This window comes from Rutidosis leptorrhynchoides, chromosome 1 (assembly GCF_046630445.1).
Source record: "Rutidosis leptorrhynchoides isolate AG116_Rl617_1_P2 chromosome 1, CSIRO_AGI_Rlap_v1, whole genome shotgun sequence".
In the NCBI taxonomy this organism is placed as follows: domain Eukaryota; kingdom Viridiplantae; phylum Streptophyta; class Magnoliopsida; order Asterales; family Asteraceae; genus Rutidosis; species Rutidosis leptorrhynchoides.
Genome location: NC_092333.1, coordinates 35,853,966 through 35,872,285, shown reverse-complemented (window position 1 = coordinate 35,872,285; position 18,320 = coordinate 35,853,966). Strand labels below are relative to the sequence as shown.

The 18,320-nt window shown below is 32.6% G+C and overlaps 1 protein-coding gene across 1 annotated transcript; it reads right to left on the bottom strand.

The window, feature by feature from the left end:
• Window positions 1–6,719: 6,719 nt before the first annotated feature.
• LOC139858929 (disease resistance protein RUN1-like) lies at window positions 6,720–8,857 on the bottom strand. The gene is made up of 2 exons (XM_071847762.1): window positions 8,293–8,857; window positions 6,720–7,760 (listed from the first exon to the last, which is right to left on the bottom strand). Exons 1-2 carry the CDS (start codon window positions 8,787–8,789, stop codon window positions 6,941–6,943), a joined length of 1,317 nt encoding a protein of 438 aa, XP_071703863.1. The 5' UTR covers window positions 8,790–8,857; the 3' UTR covers window positions 6,720–6,940.
• Between the last annotated feature and the right edge of the window lie 9,463 nt (window positions 8,858–18,320).

Sequence of the window (18,320 nt, the reverse complement as noted above, 5' to 3'; positions counted from 1 at the left end):
ATTTGTCCACAGTCTCCTTCATGGTTTGCTCAATCCGTTGTTCAGTTCCAAATCTGAGCTTATACCATTCTTTATTATCAAACTTTTGGCCCTTAAGACCTTCTACAATTTTGCTGTTTCCTCTGCATTTAATGCAGCCATATTTGAATCATCAGTTATCAATCCGTGATGGTTTCAAGAAATTTCGTTTTTAGATGATTAAACGCTGATTGTAATCGTCAACGGATCTAATGGTTGACGAATAAGCGTTGTTGATTTCAAAAGTAATGAATGATAATTTCGGTGGTTTGATGTGATAATTCATCATAGAATACGAATGAATATAATTTATGAATGTAGTGATCTTTAGGAAGATATCATCTGCTAAAGCTTTACTTGAATTCTGATATGTCAAAATATGTAGTGGTTGTTCTTTAGTGAACGAATACATATATCTTGTAAGTAGTATAGTTACTGACTATTGAATCAGAATTGAAGAATGTACAATGTAATATATTAATGTGAGATATAAATATTTCTCGGGTATTACCTACCCGTTAAAATATTTTCACAATTAACAGTTTGTACAAAAGAATTTTTAATTACAATCTTTATGAAGATATACGTTCATATATGTATTCTTCAGATATAATATAGATTTAATGAGTTAATATAATATTAAACTCATTTGATTTGAGGTTGGAACGAGAATAAATAATCTTCAAAACTTGAGAGATTACATAATCGTCGCGGAATATTTTGCTAATGAAGTTATGAATCAATACTTCATCGTTCATTGTTATTGATATACCTCGGTATATGATGTTGGTGCTCGTGGAATTCTTGTGAAATTCACAAGACATGAATAATGTTTTCTAGAAAGCTTCAAGTATGTTGAAAATGAAAGTGTAAAACCAAACATGTATTTGAATAATACACTTGGTTTATTATGAAATGGAGTTTATTGTGCTGAAGCAGTGATTAACGATTGTTAAGTCATTAACAAAGGATGTACATCATAGCATATTGTGATATGAATTAACCAAGTAGTACATACTAGTTAAGGTTCACACGTAATAGCTTAGTACGAAAAGATTTATTATTGTTCCAAACCATATATATATATATATATATATATATATATATATATAAAGTATACATATATAATTCTTTAGGAAGAATGAGCCAATACATCTTAACTCGTTATTACTAATATTCTTTGGTATCTATGGGGCGTATGATGTTGATGTTTGCGGTACCGAGTGTGATGTTGAGGCGTGAGATACGGATGTTGTTGTTGGTGGTGCTGGTGCTGCTGGTGGTGATCCTGATGGTACTGGTGGTGCTGGTTATGCTGCTGGTGCTGCTGCTGGTGTTCGTAGGTTTTGCACCATATTTTCTAAAGCCACTACTCGAGCGCGAAGCTCGTTGACTTCTTCTCTTACTCCGGGATGATTGGCGGTTCGGACTAGCGGATGAATAAGATCTATAATTCTAGATATTATATACTCGTGACGGGATATCCTGGAAATGAGGGTGAAAACAGTGTTCCGAATTGGTTCGCCGGTAGGTGCTTCTGGTTCTTCGCCAATAGGGCAATGAAGTGGGTGAAAAGGATCTCCTTCTTCACTTCTTCATTGATTAAGTCGACTACGAACCCATCCCCAATTCATCCAGAATAGATGATGGCTGATTGGTTCGTTTGTTCCGATTACGCTGCCATTGGAGCTCGAGGAGTTCGAAGAATCCATATTATGTGTTTGGAATTAGGGTTTGATATGAAATGGGTGTTGAATATTGAATGATATATTCATCTCCTTGAATACGTATTTGTAGCAACAAGATTTCCGTAATTTACGGAGGAAATTTAGGAAAAGTGTTAGACAAAGTCTATTGGGATAGATATGATAAGATATGATTTGTCTATACTCCAATAATGGCAGTATAGCGTGTTGAGATCATAAAACGATAAGTATGTAATCTAATAATCTTTCGATTAAATACTTTAAATTCGTATACTGTGATAACCCAATGACATTTTTTGGTTCGTAAACCGATGCATAAAGGCATAAGGCATATAGGTACGTGATATATAACATGGAGTTATATACGTTTGAGTATGAATAGTAACAATTATAGGAGTTTTAAAAATCATGGATAATGTTTCATGTAATACATATGTAATACACAAAGCCATGATAAATGACATAGGAATGTCAAGAATTTCTGAAATCATGGTGTTGCATTTAAATGCGGTGGCGGAATTGGATAGTACTTAGGACAGTGAGCAGAGTTCTTAGACTGGCTTGGCATTCTAAGATAAGTAAAGTTTCTAAAGTATAGTGTAGTATTTATCAGTTAAAGACAACAAGTAAAGGCACTATGGTCAAGGAAAGTTGTAGTCCTACATTGCTAAGGTACCTAATTGTATAAGGCACACATAAAATGCAATCCTGGTTCTCTACAACAAACTGCTCTGATACCAATCTGTGACGTCCTCCAGATAGGGCCTGGAAGAATAACATCACTAAATATATCAAATCACAATTGTATAAACGAGAACGACTCTATATGAGACGTTTTATTGAGTTTTGCAGCATAAGATAAATAGATTACATTGTATTTAATGAACAATGCATTAAATGTCTTTAATTGATATGATATGAAATGAAGACTCCAAGCATGGCAAGCAATCATCATCAAAGTAGCATATATACAGCGGAAATAATATTTAAGTACCTGAGAATAAACATGCTTAAAAAGTCAACACTAGGTTGAGTGAGTTCATAGGTTTGTCATAAATAATGATTTCAGTAATAGTGTTAGACCACAAGATTTTTGTTCATAAGCTTGGCCTCACCGGGACCAATTAGTAGATCTCGCAGATCCAAAAGTTGTTCATAAAGTTGGTCTCGCAGGGACCAAAAAGTAGATCACGCAGATCCAAAGGTTATTCATAAGCTTGGTCTCACATGGACCAATTAGTAGATCACGCAGATCCAAAAGTTATTCATAAGCTTGGTCTCGCAGGGACCAATTAGTAGATCACGCAGATTCAAAAGTTATTCATAAGCTTAGTCTCGCAGGGACCAATTAGTAGATCACGTAGATTCAAAAGTTGTTCATAAGCTTGGTCTTACATGGACCAATTAGTAGATCACGCAGATCCAAAAGTTGTTCAAAGTTTGCCCCAAAGACAAGTTATGTTTATACTTGTCGATTAGGGACTTAGTCGGACATAGCCGGGTATAGCATAGTTTAAAGTTGGTACTTGTGTCTAGCGTGTAAAACAGTTATAAAAGTTGTGCATGCATTCTCAGCCCAAAAATGTAAAGAGTAAAAGGGATCTATAAACTCACGAAACGATATGATAGTTTGTAGTAATTATGTGTATGATGGCACTGAACATGTGCGGAGCTGTCCTCGGATTCACGAACCTATATCAATTGTATATATTAAAATGTATATTCGTAATCGAACAAGTTTATATATATTATTATTAATTTTTAATTTAGTAAATTATATGTTTCATCAATAATTTATTTAATTATTTTTATTTTATATACTTTAGATGAATAATTAATATTTATTACAGTTATATTATAGGCAACAATTAGGTTATAAATAATATTTGTTATAATAATAATAATAATACTATTAGTAATACAATTATTGATAATATTAATAATAATGTTGATAATAATAATTTTAATGTTATTAATAATGATGTTTATAAAAATAATTATAATAATAGTAATAACAATAATAATAAAAATGATAGTAATAATAATAATTTAAAAAATGAAAGTTTTAATATTATTGTTAAGAATAAAATGTTAATAAAAATAATACTTTTTAATAATAAGGATAATCATATTGGTAATAGTAAATATGATAACATTAATAATACTTATTAGTAATAATAATAATAATAATAATAATAATAATAATAATATTATTAATAATACTAAATGATAATACTTACTATAATCATAATAATAATATGTGTTAAATAATAATAATATTAATTATAATACTAGTAATATTAACAATAACTAGTAATAACAATAACAGCGATAATAACAATAATAATAATAATAATAATAATGATAATAATAATTATTTTAAAGAAAATAATAATATCTAGTACTAATGATAGTAATAATTATAATTAATTTAACAATAATAACAATAATTAATAATAATAATAATAATGAAAATAATAATAAGAAAACTACCTTAGGAGCTTTCCTTAAAAAAATGCCATAGACGGGACTCGAACCCACGACCCCTCATTAACCCATCAACACCCCTAACCATATGAGCTATCCTGTTTTTTCTGGTTTTATCCTTACACGATTTTATTTAACACATGTTTCACTGTCATCTTCTTCATAACAATACACAGGTAGGTGATTTAAAACCATAGCACGAAATAATTATTTCATTTAGAACTTGCAATCGAAAATAGATCAACCTGTTGTGGTATTGATTTCAAGAACAAAAGAAAACAAAAATAAATAAATAAATAAAATAAAAATAAGAAGAAACAGCTACTGCTGCTGTCGCTATTTTAAAGAAGAAAAAAAATTTGATTTTTATTTTGAGGACATTATAGACAAAGATTATAATACGAAATGTGTTTCAAATCACTCCTAGAATATTTCTCAATCATCAATTGAACCAAAAACTGCAACACGATTACGAATTTCGCGATGAACAAAACGGTTGACTTTTTGAAATTTAAGTTTGACTCGTAAATTCGAACTTGATATTAGGAATTGGGTTTTGAAACTTTGCAGATAGTTTATTAGGAGATTCCTAACATCTCTGCATTTTTAGTTTTTGGAATGGGATTCGTTTATGAAGTTTTTGAAAAATTGAACAAGAACAGCAGTATGCGAGCTTATTTATATTTCTGTTTAATCTATCAGCTAAGGGTTGTTATAATTGATTTTGATAGTGAGAAGAGTTTCGAATGCTTTCATTATAACCAGAAATTGATTGATTTATAGCAATGGAGTTCGACACACTAGCACACACAAGAGGAAAAGAGAAGAAAAAAAATTAAAAGCAGCTCAGTTTAAAAAAAAAAAAAAAGATCACGATATATAAAATTTAAAAAAAATAGATCATGATTAAAGAAAATAATAAAAAATTAAAAGTGGGTTACCTAATACCTAATTTTATTATCTGCATCTTTTTATTTAATATTAATAATTAATGATAATACAAATTATATTAATAATAATAATAATAATAATAATATTAATATGACAATATTAATAATAAAAATGATAATTTCAATTATAATTTATAATAATGATAATAATCACGTTAATAATACTATTAATAATAATAATAATATTATTAATAATAAGTTGTATTAATAATAATGGTATTTATAATAACCTTAATAGTGATAATACTAACAATATTAATGTTATTAATAATTATTAATAATAATAACATTAATAATATTTGTAATAATAATATTTGTAAATGATAATGATTAGTGATAAAAATGATATTAATAATAATATTAATATAACGAATTAATACAAATGCATAATTATTTATGAATAATTGTTCGTGAATCGTCGGAATTTGTCGAGGTTAGGTTTAAATTTAATCGAAAATTTTCCGGGTTGTCATACGCGGCGCGGCCTCAAATGGCGCGGCGCGGCCTCAAATGGCGCGGCGCGGCTTCGTCTGGTGAGAAGTTTCCAAATTTATGTTTTTCTTGTTCTCCAAGGTGTTTTTTGGCCTATATAAGCATCCTAATGTAACCCTCAGTTGTATCTACGAATTATATCAATAAAATCTCTCTAGTTGGTCCGTGGATTAAATTAATCGATATTCGATTACATATAACCAGGTTAAATCTCGCGTCTTTAATTCTTTAATTATTGTTCTTTCGTTTGTCGATTGTGGAAGGGTAATTCTCTGAAATTACTCTATTGTTTGGGTCCTATAATCCTTACAAATTGGCACATCAAGGTAAGAATGAAGTTTGGGATTGTAATATTAATTTAACTTTGAGTCGATACTAATTCACAATTAAAGTTGGCATATTTGGTGGATAAACATGTACTTGGTGTTCAAACGAGAACTGTAGTGCTCACTAACGCAAAACCTACTATTGTTGTGTGTCATTAAATGCCCTGAATACTATTTTGTAATATGGGTTAGGGTTTATAGTCATATATTTCTTTTTGTATGCACTGTACTGATTTAGTTTTATTTTCATATATATTTCGTTTTCAGTTTGTTTGATTAAGAGTCGTCGTGCAACGCACGGGTTCTTAAAGGCTAGTATATAGAATATATAAGGGTTGACATATACAAAGCTGGATCGGTTGGTTTAAGTAATTTATAATCAAACCAGTACTATATCAAATCTGAAGATTAATGAATTGTACGGAGTAATATATTAAAGTACCTTGTTACATGTGGGCATAGAATATAAAGATGAAAAAGTCTATCTAGATTGTACGGAGTAATATATTAAAGTACCTTTTTACATGTGGGCATAGAATATAAAGATGAAAAAGTCTATCTAGATTCTAGATCTAGATGTTTATAATAAGAAAATTAATATACTCCGTATAAACATAGAATATAAAGATGAAAAAGTCTATCTAGATTCTAGATCTAGATGTTTATAATAAGAAAATTAATATACTCCGTATAAAATAACAAAGACCAAGTAAAAGATTCCCTCACAGTTGGTCAATTCTTAATGTTCATATTCATATTTATTTATATTTATAGTCATAAATAAATACAGAGTATTAAAATTATAAATATCGTCTGCCCGTTAACCGTTATAGATATTTTCCATTTTTAACAAGAAAACGATATGAAGATAACTTTAGATAATGAGTCACTAGTGTAACTCAACATTGATCCAATAACTTGGCCTCTAAAAAGCATCAACATAGTACTCTGCATTCTACAACTATGCTGGATTTCGTTTCTTATTTAACGAATAACGCGATATCAGCACTTGAACGTCATCTATAGGATTTTTCCCGAGTCTGCTCAACTCGCTTTTCCATTCAGATAAACTCTTACTGAAAAGAAAGCAACCCAAAACTTTAAGAGTTAACGGGTGACCCTTCATATAACCAACTACTTGATCAGATAACCCTTTAAACTCCTCTTTCGGTTGTTTTTGCTTAAAAGCATACAAACTAAACAGTTCCATAGCTACATCATCTTGCAAAGGTTCAACCTCATAAATGTTTTCCACTCCATGAGAATTTAATAACTGTCTATTTTTTCCAGTTATTAAAATCAAACTACCTGGACCAAACCAATTAATTGAACCAGCTAAAGCTTCTAAATAGTCCAATTCATCCACATCATCAAGAATAAGCAAAACCTTTTTCGATATCATGATCCTTTTTAAGACATTACTTCCTTCACCAACACTACTTACTTTCAAATCTTCTTTTGTGATGTCTTCTATAACTTGTTTTTGAAGTTGAATCATTCCATGCTTTTCGACGATTTCCTTCACGTTTTCACAGAAACTGCAAATGTCAAAGTGGGCGTATAGTCTGTTGTAAATAGCTTTGGCAATTGTGGTCTTTCCAATACCAGTGATACCGCATATTCCAATCATGTGAACCTCACTTGACCAAGTGAAGTGCTGCAAGTTCATTCGTTCTACGCCCAAATGTACCCCAACTAGTTTCTCACCAATATGCAAGGGTCCGACATTTAACTCGTTAAAGAGATGTTTTGAGATCATGTCTATAAACTTTGATTCGTACCTGCCAACATAAAGAATGATACATATAATGAGTTCGGGTTTAACACTAAAAATTTGGCACCTGAGTTGTGCGGTTCAGTACATTAAAAACAGAATCTATTCTCTACAAATATAAAAGAAAACAGATATCATCTACTTTCTATAAACATAAAAAAAAGATATAATCTACTCTCTATAAACATAAAAATCAAGGTTTTCCCTGTTCACACTACCGGTGATTATTTTTACTCAGATGTATGAGGGTGATTGTTTCCAACCCTTCCCGGGATATCCCATGACCGGTTTAAAATCATCACAAGGTAGCCCAGTGGTTGGGCCCTGATATCCTTGTAAGAGGTCTGAGGTTCGAATCTTGTGGTGGTCGGGGAAGGGTTTGAAACTGCCAAGGAGTAATCCTGATGGCCGGGCTGCGTACAAAAGAGTATGGGGTTGGATTACCCGCTCTCTCAGTAACCTGAACAGGAAAAACCTTACAACTTTTACAAACATATTTTATGAAAATCATAGAAAAAGAGAGGATAATAAGTCATTACCCATTGGCCATAACTTTTAAATCCCATCCAGGTAAGTTTGCAGCCTTGGTCAAAGCTTCCTTCAATCGAGTCACCTCGGTTTTCCCTTCAGATTCATATTTCTTGAAGATAATATCAACGCTTTCAATTTGTTTAACCACCATTTCGGGTGTAATATGGTAAAAAACCGTGCGGATCAGATACTTGTGTGGTTCCTTCTCCTTACATTCAAGTATTTTCACAAGTTTTCTCAAACATAAAGGTGATGAAGCATAGCTGTTAGAGAATATGACCACCAGAAACCTTGATTGTTCAATGGCACTATAGATTTGTGGAAATCTTTCTTCTCCTATGTTCATGTGCTCATCTTCTTTAAAAGCACGAATTCCTTTTCGTTTGAAAGCGCTAAAGAGATGATCCACAAAGCTTTTAGTGATAGTATCATCTCCAAAACTCACAAAGACATCATATGACCATTTATGACTATAAGTAATGGATTTAGGAGATGAATTTTCCATCAAAATTGGTGACAGATGAAAGTAAAATGAGGATCACTAATCAATTTTATTACTAAATAAAATGATCAAAGAAATTAATGAAGAAAAAGCTAGTTTGGTAAAAGTAATTATTAGAGGTTCTATTTGATGGAATTTGTTTATGTCCTATGAATGTGGTTTTAGATGCATGTATCTTTGACTTATAATATACGGTAATTGTAATGACCCGAAAATTTGCGACTAAATTTAAACTTAATCTTTAAAGGATTAATGATTTCGACACGATAAACAAAGTCTGTAAAACTGAATCTCAAAATTTTTGAACTATTCAAGTACCCTTCGATTTTCTCAACGATTCGCGAACAATTATATGTAAATAGATACATATATATACTATAACTTGAAAACGTAACAAAGTTTTAATTGCATAATACCGTACATTAAACTTATTGGTTTATATATCTAATTAAATATATATGATTACAAGTTATTTAGTAAACGATAATAACATTCGATTATTGATTTGATTGATATTTAGATAAGTTAACTAAAACGTTTAAGATGAACCAGTAAAACACTAATTTGATAAAGTATTTTCAAATTGCTACAGTACCCAAAATGCTACAGTGTTTTCGAAAATCACTATTTGCTACAGTAAAATTGACTTTGCTACAGTGAAATGCTACAGTAAAATTGACTTTGCTACAGTAACTTTGCTACAGTAAAACACTATTTTAAAAATGTATTTTAACAAATAGTGAGACGATGATTTATAGAAGTAAATGACCAAAATACTCGAAAGTTTAAGATATACTTTGAGTGGTATAGTTTAGGAATAATTTAAGGCTATATTTTAACAAAGGTACGAGTCACGAAATGTAAAATGCAAGTTTTCTCAGCGTACGAAAGGACATTCGAGAAACCGGAACCGGGACATAAGTCAAGTAACAACGTACGACTTATCGGAACAAAAGTTACAAGTCAACTATGCATGTGAATTTAATATAATATATAATTAATTATTTAAATTATATATATTATATATTTATTTTATATTATGTCGACAAGCTAGGAGCCAAAATAATGTGAGCTGTCCCTGGTCCTCATGCGAGTCGCATGGCCAGAAGGCCATTTCCATGCGAGTCGCATGACTCCAGATTTCAGGCCAGGTTCTATAAATTGCAACATTTTCTGCCGAGTAAAGAAAAAAAAACACACACACATACATATTACTCCGTATTTATTTTATTTATTATTTTTATTATTATTATTATTATTATTATTATTATTATTATTATTATTATTATTAATAAGATTATTATTAATCTTATTATATTTTTATTTAGTGTTATTATTTTTGCGATACAAAAATAATAATGTACATCAAATATTACGACGGGGTGCTGTCCAAGTAATTTTCAAAATGAGTTTTCGAGCAAGCTAGAGCTAAGAAAATTATGGGTTATTGCCAAGGAGGTTATGGGTAATGTTCGGGGGTATTTTTTTTGTGAATCAAACCTCGTGTTTATCATCTCCGATGCGTCTACGTGCTTTCCTGCAATATTGTATATCAATATTAAACAGTGAGTTTCATTTGCTCCCATTTTAATTGCTTTTGCAATATATATTTTTGGGCTGAGAATACATGCGCAGTTTTATAAACTATTTTACTAAATGGATACAAATACTAAAACTGATTTTGTGTGAGTTTCATATGATCCCTTTTACTCAATATATTTTTGGGCTGAGAATACATGCGACTGTTTATAAATACTGAAAATACTAGATTTATATGCGTGAGTTTCATAAGATCCCTTTTACTCTCTACATTTTTGGGCTGAGAATACATGCAAATGCTTTATTAACCGATATACAATATTTATATGCGTGAGTTTCACTTGCTCCCTTTTTAATTGCTTTTGCAATCTATATTTTGGGCTGAGAATACATGCACTTTATTTTAAACACAATGGATACAAGTACATACTAAATTCTACACTGAGTTTGAACCGAAAATCCCTTAGCTTTGGTAACTAGTAACTGCCAGTTATAAGAACTGGTGGGCGCGAGTAGTAGTATATGGATCCATAGGGCTTGACATCCCCGTCCGAGCTAGAGCACTAGCCTTTTAACGGACGTATGCTATTTGAGAAGCGTATACGTTGGTTTGCGTGTATTATTAAGATGATTATACAAAGGGTACAAATTATATAAACGTTAAAGTTTAGTTACCAGGGTGCTCAACTTTGTAGAACCGATTGATAAACGTTTCGGATGAAACAACTAAAATCTTGTGATCCACCTTTTATTTAAAACATAATGATAAACGTTTTGAATAAAACAACTGAACTTTTGTAATCCACATTGATATACGGATTATGTGTAATATTAAAACTATGAACTCACCAACCTTTGTGTTGACACTTGAAGCATGTTTATTCTCAGGTTTCTAGAAGTCTTCCGCTGTTTGCTCATACGTGATACAAGTTATGTGCTTGGAGTCATACATGCTATATACAAGAAACTTGCATTCATCAAACCATTACCATGTATCTTATTTTGACTGTATTGTCAACAGATGTATTATTGTAAACCATTTAAATGGTGATTGTCTATACGTAGGAATCATCAGATGTAAAAAAAAACCTGGAATTTATATATTCATTTATGAAATACCTTTTCAAACGAATGCAATGTTACAAAACGTATCACATAGAGGTCAAATACCTCGCAATGAAATCAATGAATGACGTGTTCGTCCATATGGATTTGGAGCGATCGTCACAGTAATGATAACTAGTAACAGCAAAATGATTAGTTAATCCAAATTTTAAAAATAATATGGAATTAGTAAATGTATATGGGTAAAATATCTAGATATTAATATGTATAAGAAAATATCTAGATATTAGAATATGAGAGAAAAATCTAGAAATTGAAATGTAAAAGAAAAATCTAGATATTTGTAGGTTGTAGAAATATCTAGATATTTATATATCCATGGAAATATCTAGGTTCTAGAATGTTCCATGGAGTAGTATAAATATGGGAGGAGATTTCATTTGTGTTGTGTGAAGTTGTGAGAGTGAAATAAGAAGTGAGTTGTGAAGAAGAGAAGAAGAGTGTGAGTTAGCGAAAGTAGAGAAGATAAAGCTTGTAAGTAATATTGTAATTGTAATTTAATATAAGTGTTTTTGTTAAGTTTCCCGATCAAGCCTTAGTTTGTGTTTAAGTTCTTAGTGCACTTTTGTTGTTCTTATTATATGGTCGGCTCTGCCGCCTAAGTAATACATGGTCGGTTATACCGCCTAAAGATATATGGTCGACACTGTCGCCTAAGTACATTGTGCACTAAGGATTTATAAAATTAAAGGCTAACCAACGTCAAAGTGTTGTTGTAGTGAGTCTAGTATAGTCTAGATCCTCTATAGTGGTGTGTTGGGCTCGTCGAAGCTTCCAACAATTGGTATCAGAGCGGGTCGTTCGGGACCATTTCTAGTGGAGGAAATCGGTAAACGTTGGACGTTTACATCGGCTTGTTTTCACCAAGGCTCTAAGGAAGATTCTGTCGGAGCACAGTTAGGAACTGTGAAAGCTCATCGGTCAGGGACCAAGCTTATTGGACGTTGGACGTCATGATGGCAGATCTTGCAAGTACGAGCAGTGGAATCAAGAGTCTCAATAACCACAACTATGGTTATTGGCGGACTTGCATAGAATCCTACCTACAAGGACATGATTTATGAGAAATAGTTGCTGGCAGTGACACAACGCCTCCACCGAAAGAAAATGCTGAAGCCTTGAGAAAATGGAACATCAAGGCCGGGAAGGCTTTATTTATATTGAAGACTACAATCGAGGAAGATCTATTGGAGCACATCCGTGACGAGAAAACACCAAAGGCGGCTTGGGAAACTTTTGAAAAATTATTTTCAAAGAAGAATGAAGCACGCCTCCAGCTCTTGGAAAATGAGCTCGCGGGTATCTCACAAGGAAGTCTGTCTATTTCTCAGTACTTCACCAAGGTGAAATCAATTTGCCGTGAGATATCTCAACTTGCTCCTGAAGAGAAAGTGAGTGATGCAAGGATGAGGAGAATTATCATCCAAGGCTTAAGATCCGAGTATAATGGATTTATAGCCGCTGTGAGAGGATGGCCTACTCAACCATCATTAATAGAGCTGGAGAATCTATTGGCAAATCAAGAGGCATTAGCCAAGCAGATGAATGAAGTAACCGTAAAAGACAGAGAAGATGCACTCTTCACCAATAAAAAGAAAGCAACATCTCGAAGACAAGAGGCGATGAAAGAAAGTAAGACATATGGGTGGAAGGGTCACCCAAAATCAAAAGGCAACGCTTCAGGGGGAGCTCAACAAGGAAGAAGAGATCATCGCCAACAATACGGGGAAAATGATAAGAGAAAGAATGGTGAATGCTTCAATTGTGGCAAGAAGGGTCATTTTGCTCGAGAATGTAGATTCCCCAGAAGGCGAACTTTCGAAGGAAATGTGGCCGCCGCAAGAGATGAGAAGAAAGAGGTCACATTCGAAGCAACCATTAATGAGGAAATATGGGATGCAGAAGCAGGACTCTCCGTTGAAGCTGACATGGATGATCAAGCTCTTGCAGCAACCTTAAAGTCAAAAATAAACTACAAAGATGATTGGATCATTGATTCTGGGTGCTCAAATCATATGACCAATGATGAGACGAAGCTGCAAGAAATGGAGGATTACAAAGGAAAGAGAGTCGTGTTGACAGCCGATAATTCAAGGTTGTCTATTTCTCACATTGGAAAGACAATAATTCCAAATGAAGGCGAGTCTCATAAGCTCTAACTCGAGAAGGTGTATCTTGTCCCTGGCCTAAAGAAGAATTTACTGTTAGTACCACAATTGACAGCAGAAGGGAACTATGTGCTCTTTGGACCAGAAGATGTGTCCGTATTCAAGAGAGTAAAGGTGGTTGGCAATCCAGTTATGCATGGAAGAAGAATAGAATCGGTCTATGTATTATCTGCTGAAACAGCTTATGTGGATAAGACTCGAAAAAATGAGACGGCTGATCTTTGGCATGAACGTCTTGGACATGTGGGCTACAACAAGTTAAAGGAGATGATGGTAAAACGCATAGTAAATGGGCTTCCTCAAATTGATATCCGAACAGATACAATATGTGCTGGATGTCAATTTGGCAAAGCTCACCAATTGCCATTCAAGGAGTCAGCGCATCAGTCCAAGACACCACTAGAGCTCATACACTCAGATGTTTTCAGCCCAGTGAAACAAACATCACTTGGAGGTATGAAATATATGGTGACATTTGAAATGTCCCGTTCTTATTGATTAAAAACGTTCCATATTAATTGATTTCGTTGCGAGGTTTTGACCTCTATATGAGACGTTTTTCAAAGACTGCATTCATTTTAAAACAAACCATAACCTTTATTTCATCAATAAAGGTTTAAAAGTTTTACGTAGATTATCAAATAATGATAATCTAAAATATCCTGTTTACACACGACCATTACATAATGGTTTACAATACAAATATGTTACAACAAAATAAGTTTCTTGAATGCAGTTTTTACACAATATCATACAAGCATGGACTCCAAATCTCGTCCTTATTTAAGTATGCGACAGCGGAAGCTCTTAATAATCACCTGAGAATAAACATGCTTTAAAACGTCAACAAAAATGTTGGTGAGTTATAGGTTTAACCTATATATATCAAATCACAATAATAGACCACAAGATTTCATATTTCAATACATATCCCATACATAGAGATAAAAATCATTCATATGGTGAACACCTGGTAACCGACATTAACAAGATGCATATATAAGAATATCCCCATCATTCCGGGACACCCTTCGGATATGATATAAATTTCGAAGTACTAAAGCATCCGGTACTTTGGATGGGGTTTGTTAGGCCCAATAGATCTATCTTTAGGATTCGCGTCAATTAGGGTGTCTGTTCCCTAATTCTTAGATTACCAGACTTAATAAAAAGGGGCATATTCGATTTCGATAATTCAACCATAGAATGTAGTTTCACGTACTTGTGTCTATTTTGTAAATCATTTATAAAACCTGCATGTATTCTCATCCCAAAAATATTAGATTTTAAAAGTGGGACTATAACTCACTTTCACAGATTTTTACTTCGTCGGGAAGTAAGACTTGACCACTGTTGATTCACGAACCTATAACAATATATACATATATATTAAAGTATGTTCAAAATATAATTACAACACTTTTAATATATTTTGATATTTTAAGTTTATTAAGTCAGCTGTCCTCGTTAGTAACCTATAACTAGTTGTCCACAGTTAGATGTACAGAAATAAATCGATAAATATTATCTTGAATCAATCCACGACCCAGTGTATACGTATCTCAGTATTGATCACAACTCAAACTATATATATTTTGGAATCAACCTCAACCCTGTATAGCTAACTCCAACATTCACATATAGAGTGTCTATGGTTGTTCCGAAATATATATAGATGTGTCGACATGATAGGTCGAAACATTGTATACGTGTCTATGGTATCTCAAGATTACATAATATACAATACAAGTTGATTAAGTTATGGTTGGAATAGATTTGTTACCAATTTTCACGTAGCTAAAATGAGAAAAATTATCCAATCTTGTTTTACCCATAACTTCTTCATTTTAAATCCGTTTTGAGTGAATCAAATTGCTATGATTTCATATTGAACTCTATTTTATGAATCTAAACAGAAAAAGTATAGGTTTATAGTCGGAAAAATAAGTTACAAGTCGTTTTTGTAAAGGTAGTCATTTCAGTCGAAAGAACGACGTCTAGATGACCATTTTAGAAAACATACTTCCACTTTGAGTTTAACCATAATTTTTGGATATAGTTTCATGTTCATAATAAAAATCATTTTCTCAGAATAACAACTTTTAAATCAAAGTTTATCATAGTTTTTAATTAACTAACCCAAAACAGCCCGCGGTGTTACTACGACGGCGTAAATCCGGTTTTACGGTGTTTTTCGTGTTTCCAGGTTTTAAATCATTAAGTTAGCATATAATATAGATATAGAACATGTGTTTAGTTGATTTTAAAAGTCAAGTTAGAAGGATTAACTTTTGTTTGCGAACAAGTTTAGAATTAACTAAACTATGTTCTAGTGATTACGAGTTTAAACCTTCGAATAAGATAGTTTTATATATATGAATCGAATGATGTTATGAACATCATTACTACCTCAAGTTTAGTAGGTAAACCTACTGGAAGTGACAAGAAATGATCTAGCTTCAAAGGATCTTGGATGGCTTGAAAGTTCTTGAAGTAGGATCATGACACAAAAACAAGTTCAAGTAAGATTTTTGCTCGAATTAAGATAGTTTATAGTTATAGAAATTGAATCAAAGTTTGAATATGAATATTACCTTGAATAAGAAAGATAACCTACTGTATATAACAAAGGTTTCTTGATCTTAGATGATTACTTGGAATGGATTAGAAAGCTTGGAAGTAAATTAGTAAACTTGAAGGGATTTTTGAAGTATTCTTGAAGTGTTCTTCCTATGATGATTATATCTTGATTCTTGAAGTGATTTTTGATGAAGATGATGATTAACTACTGGAAAAATACGTTCATAATAGTGTGGGTGTGTTGAGAGAGAATTAGAAAGAGATTTGGAAGTGAAATGAAGTGAATGATGAGTGTTAATTGGTGAGTGGTGAGTGGGGTTAAAAGGAGTTCTAGTTAGTTGACTAGCTCATGGTAGAAGTTAAAATTGATTAGTCATACATGACATAATCAAGAGTGGAATCCCATGCTAGTTCCTATTGGTATATACCCATAGTAAGTACGTTTTGAAGCTGTGTATAATACGGGTAAGAATACGACTAGAATTCTTGATGAAAGAAAAGAATGGGAAAGTAACTGTAACCATTTTTGTTAAGTATGAGTGTTTTGATATATGTCTTGAAGTCTTCCAAAAGTATTTTAATACATCTAAATACACTACATGTATATACATTTTAACGGAGTCGTTAAGTCATCGTTAGTCGTTACATGTAAGTGTTGTTTTGAAACCTTTAAGTTAACGATCTCAATTAATGTTGTTAACCCATTGTTTATTATATCTAATGAGATGTTAAATTATTATATTATCATGATATTATGATATATTAATATATCTTAATATGATATATATACATTTAAATGTCGTTACAACGATAATCGTTACATATATGTCTCGTTTCGAAATCCTTAAGTTAGTAGTCTTGTTTATATGTATATAACTCATTGTTAATATACTTATGGAGATACTTACTTATCATAATCTCATGTTAACCATATGTATATCCATATATATATCGTCAAGTCGTTTTTACAAGTTTTAACGTTCGTGAATCGCCGGTCAACTTGGGTGGTCAATTGTCTATATGAAACATATTTCAATTAATCAAGTCTTAACAAGTTTGATTGCTTAACATGTTGGAAACATTTAATCATGTAAATATCAATCTCAATTAATATATATAAACATGGAAAAGTTCGGGTCACTACAGTACCTACCCGTTAAATAAATTTCGTCCCGAAATTTTAAGCTGTTGAAGGCGTTGACGAATCTTCTGGAAATAGATGCGGGTATTTCTTCTTCATCTGATCTTCACGCTCCCAGGTGAACTCGGGTCCTCTACGAGCATTCCATCGAACCTTAACAATTGGTATCTTGTTTTGCTTAAGTCTTTTAACCTCACGATCCATTATTTCGACGGGTTCTTCGATGAATTGAAGTTTTTCATTGATTTGGATTTCATCTAATGGAATAGTGAGATCTTCTTTAGCAAAACACTTCTTCAAATTCGAGACGTGGAAAGTGTTATGTACAGCCGCGAGTTGTTGAGGTAACTCAAGTCGGTAAGCTACTGGTCCGACACGATCAATAATCTTGAATGGTCCAATATACCTTGGATTTAATTTCCCTCGTTTACCAAATCGAACAACGCCTTTCCAAGGTGCAACTTTAAGCATGACCATCTCTCCAATTTCAAATTCTATATCTTTTCTTTTAATGTCAGCGTAGCTCTTTTGTCGACTTTGGGCGGTTTTCAACCGTTGTTGAATTTGGATGATCTTCTCGGTAGTTTCTTGTATAATCTCCGGACCCGTAATCTGTCTATCCCCCACTTCACTCCAACAAATCGGAGACCTGCACTTTCTACCATAAAGTGCTTCAAACGGCGCCATCTCAATGCTTGAATGGTAGCTGTTGTTGTATGAAAATTCTGCTAACGGTAGATGTCGATCCCAACTGTTTCCGAAATCAATAACACATGCTCGTAGCATGTCTTCAAGCGTTTGTATCGTCCTTTCGCTCTGCCCATCAGTTTGTGGATGATAGGCAGTACTCATGTCTAGACGAGTTCCTAATGCTTGCTGTAATGTCTGCCAGAATCTTGAAATAAATCTGCCATCCCTATCAGAGATAATAGAGATTGGTATTCCATGTCTGGAGACGACTTCCTTCAAATACAGTCGTGC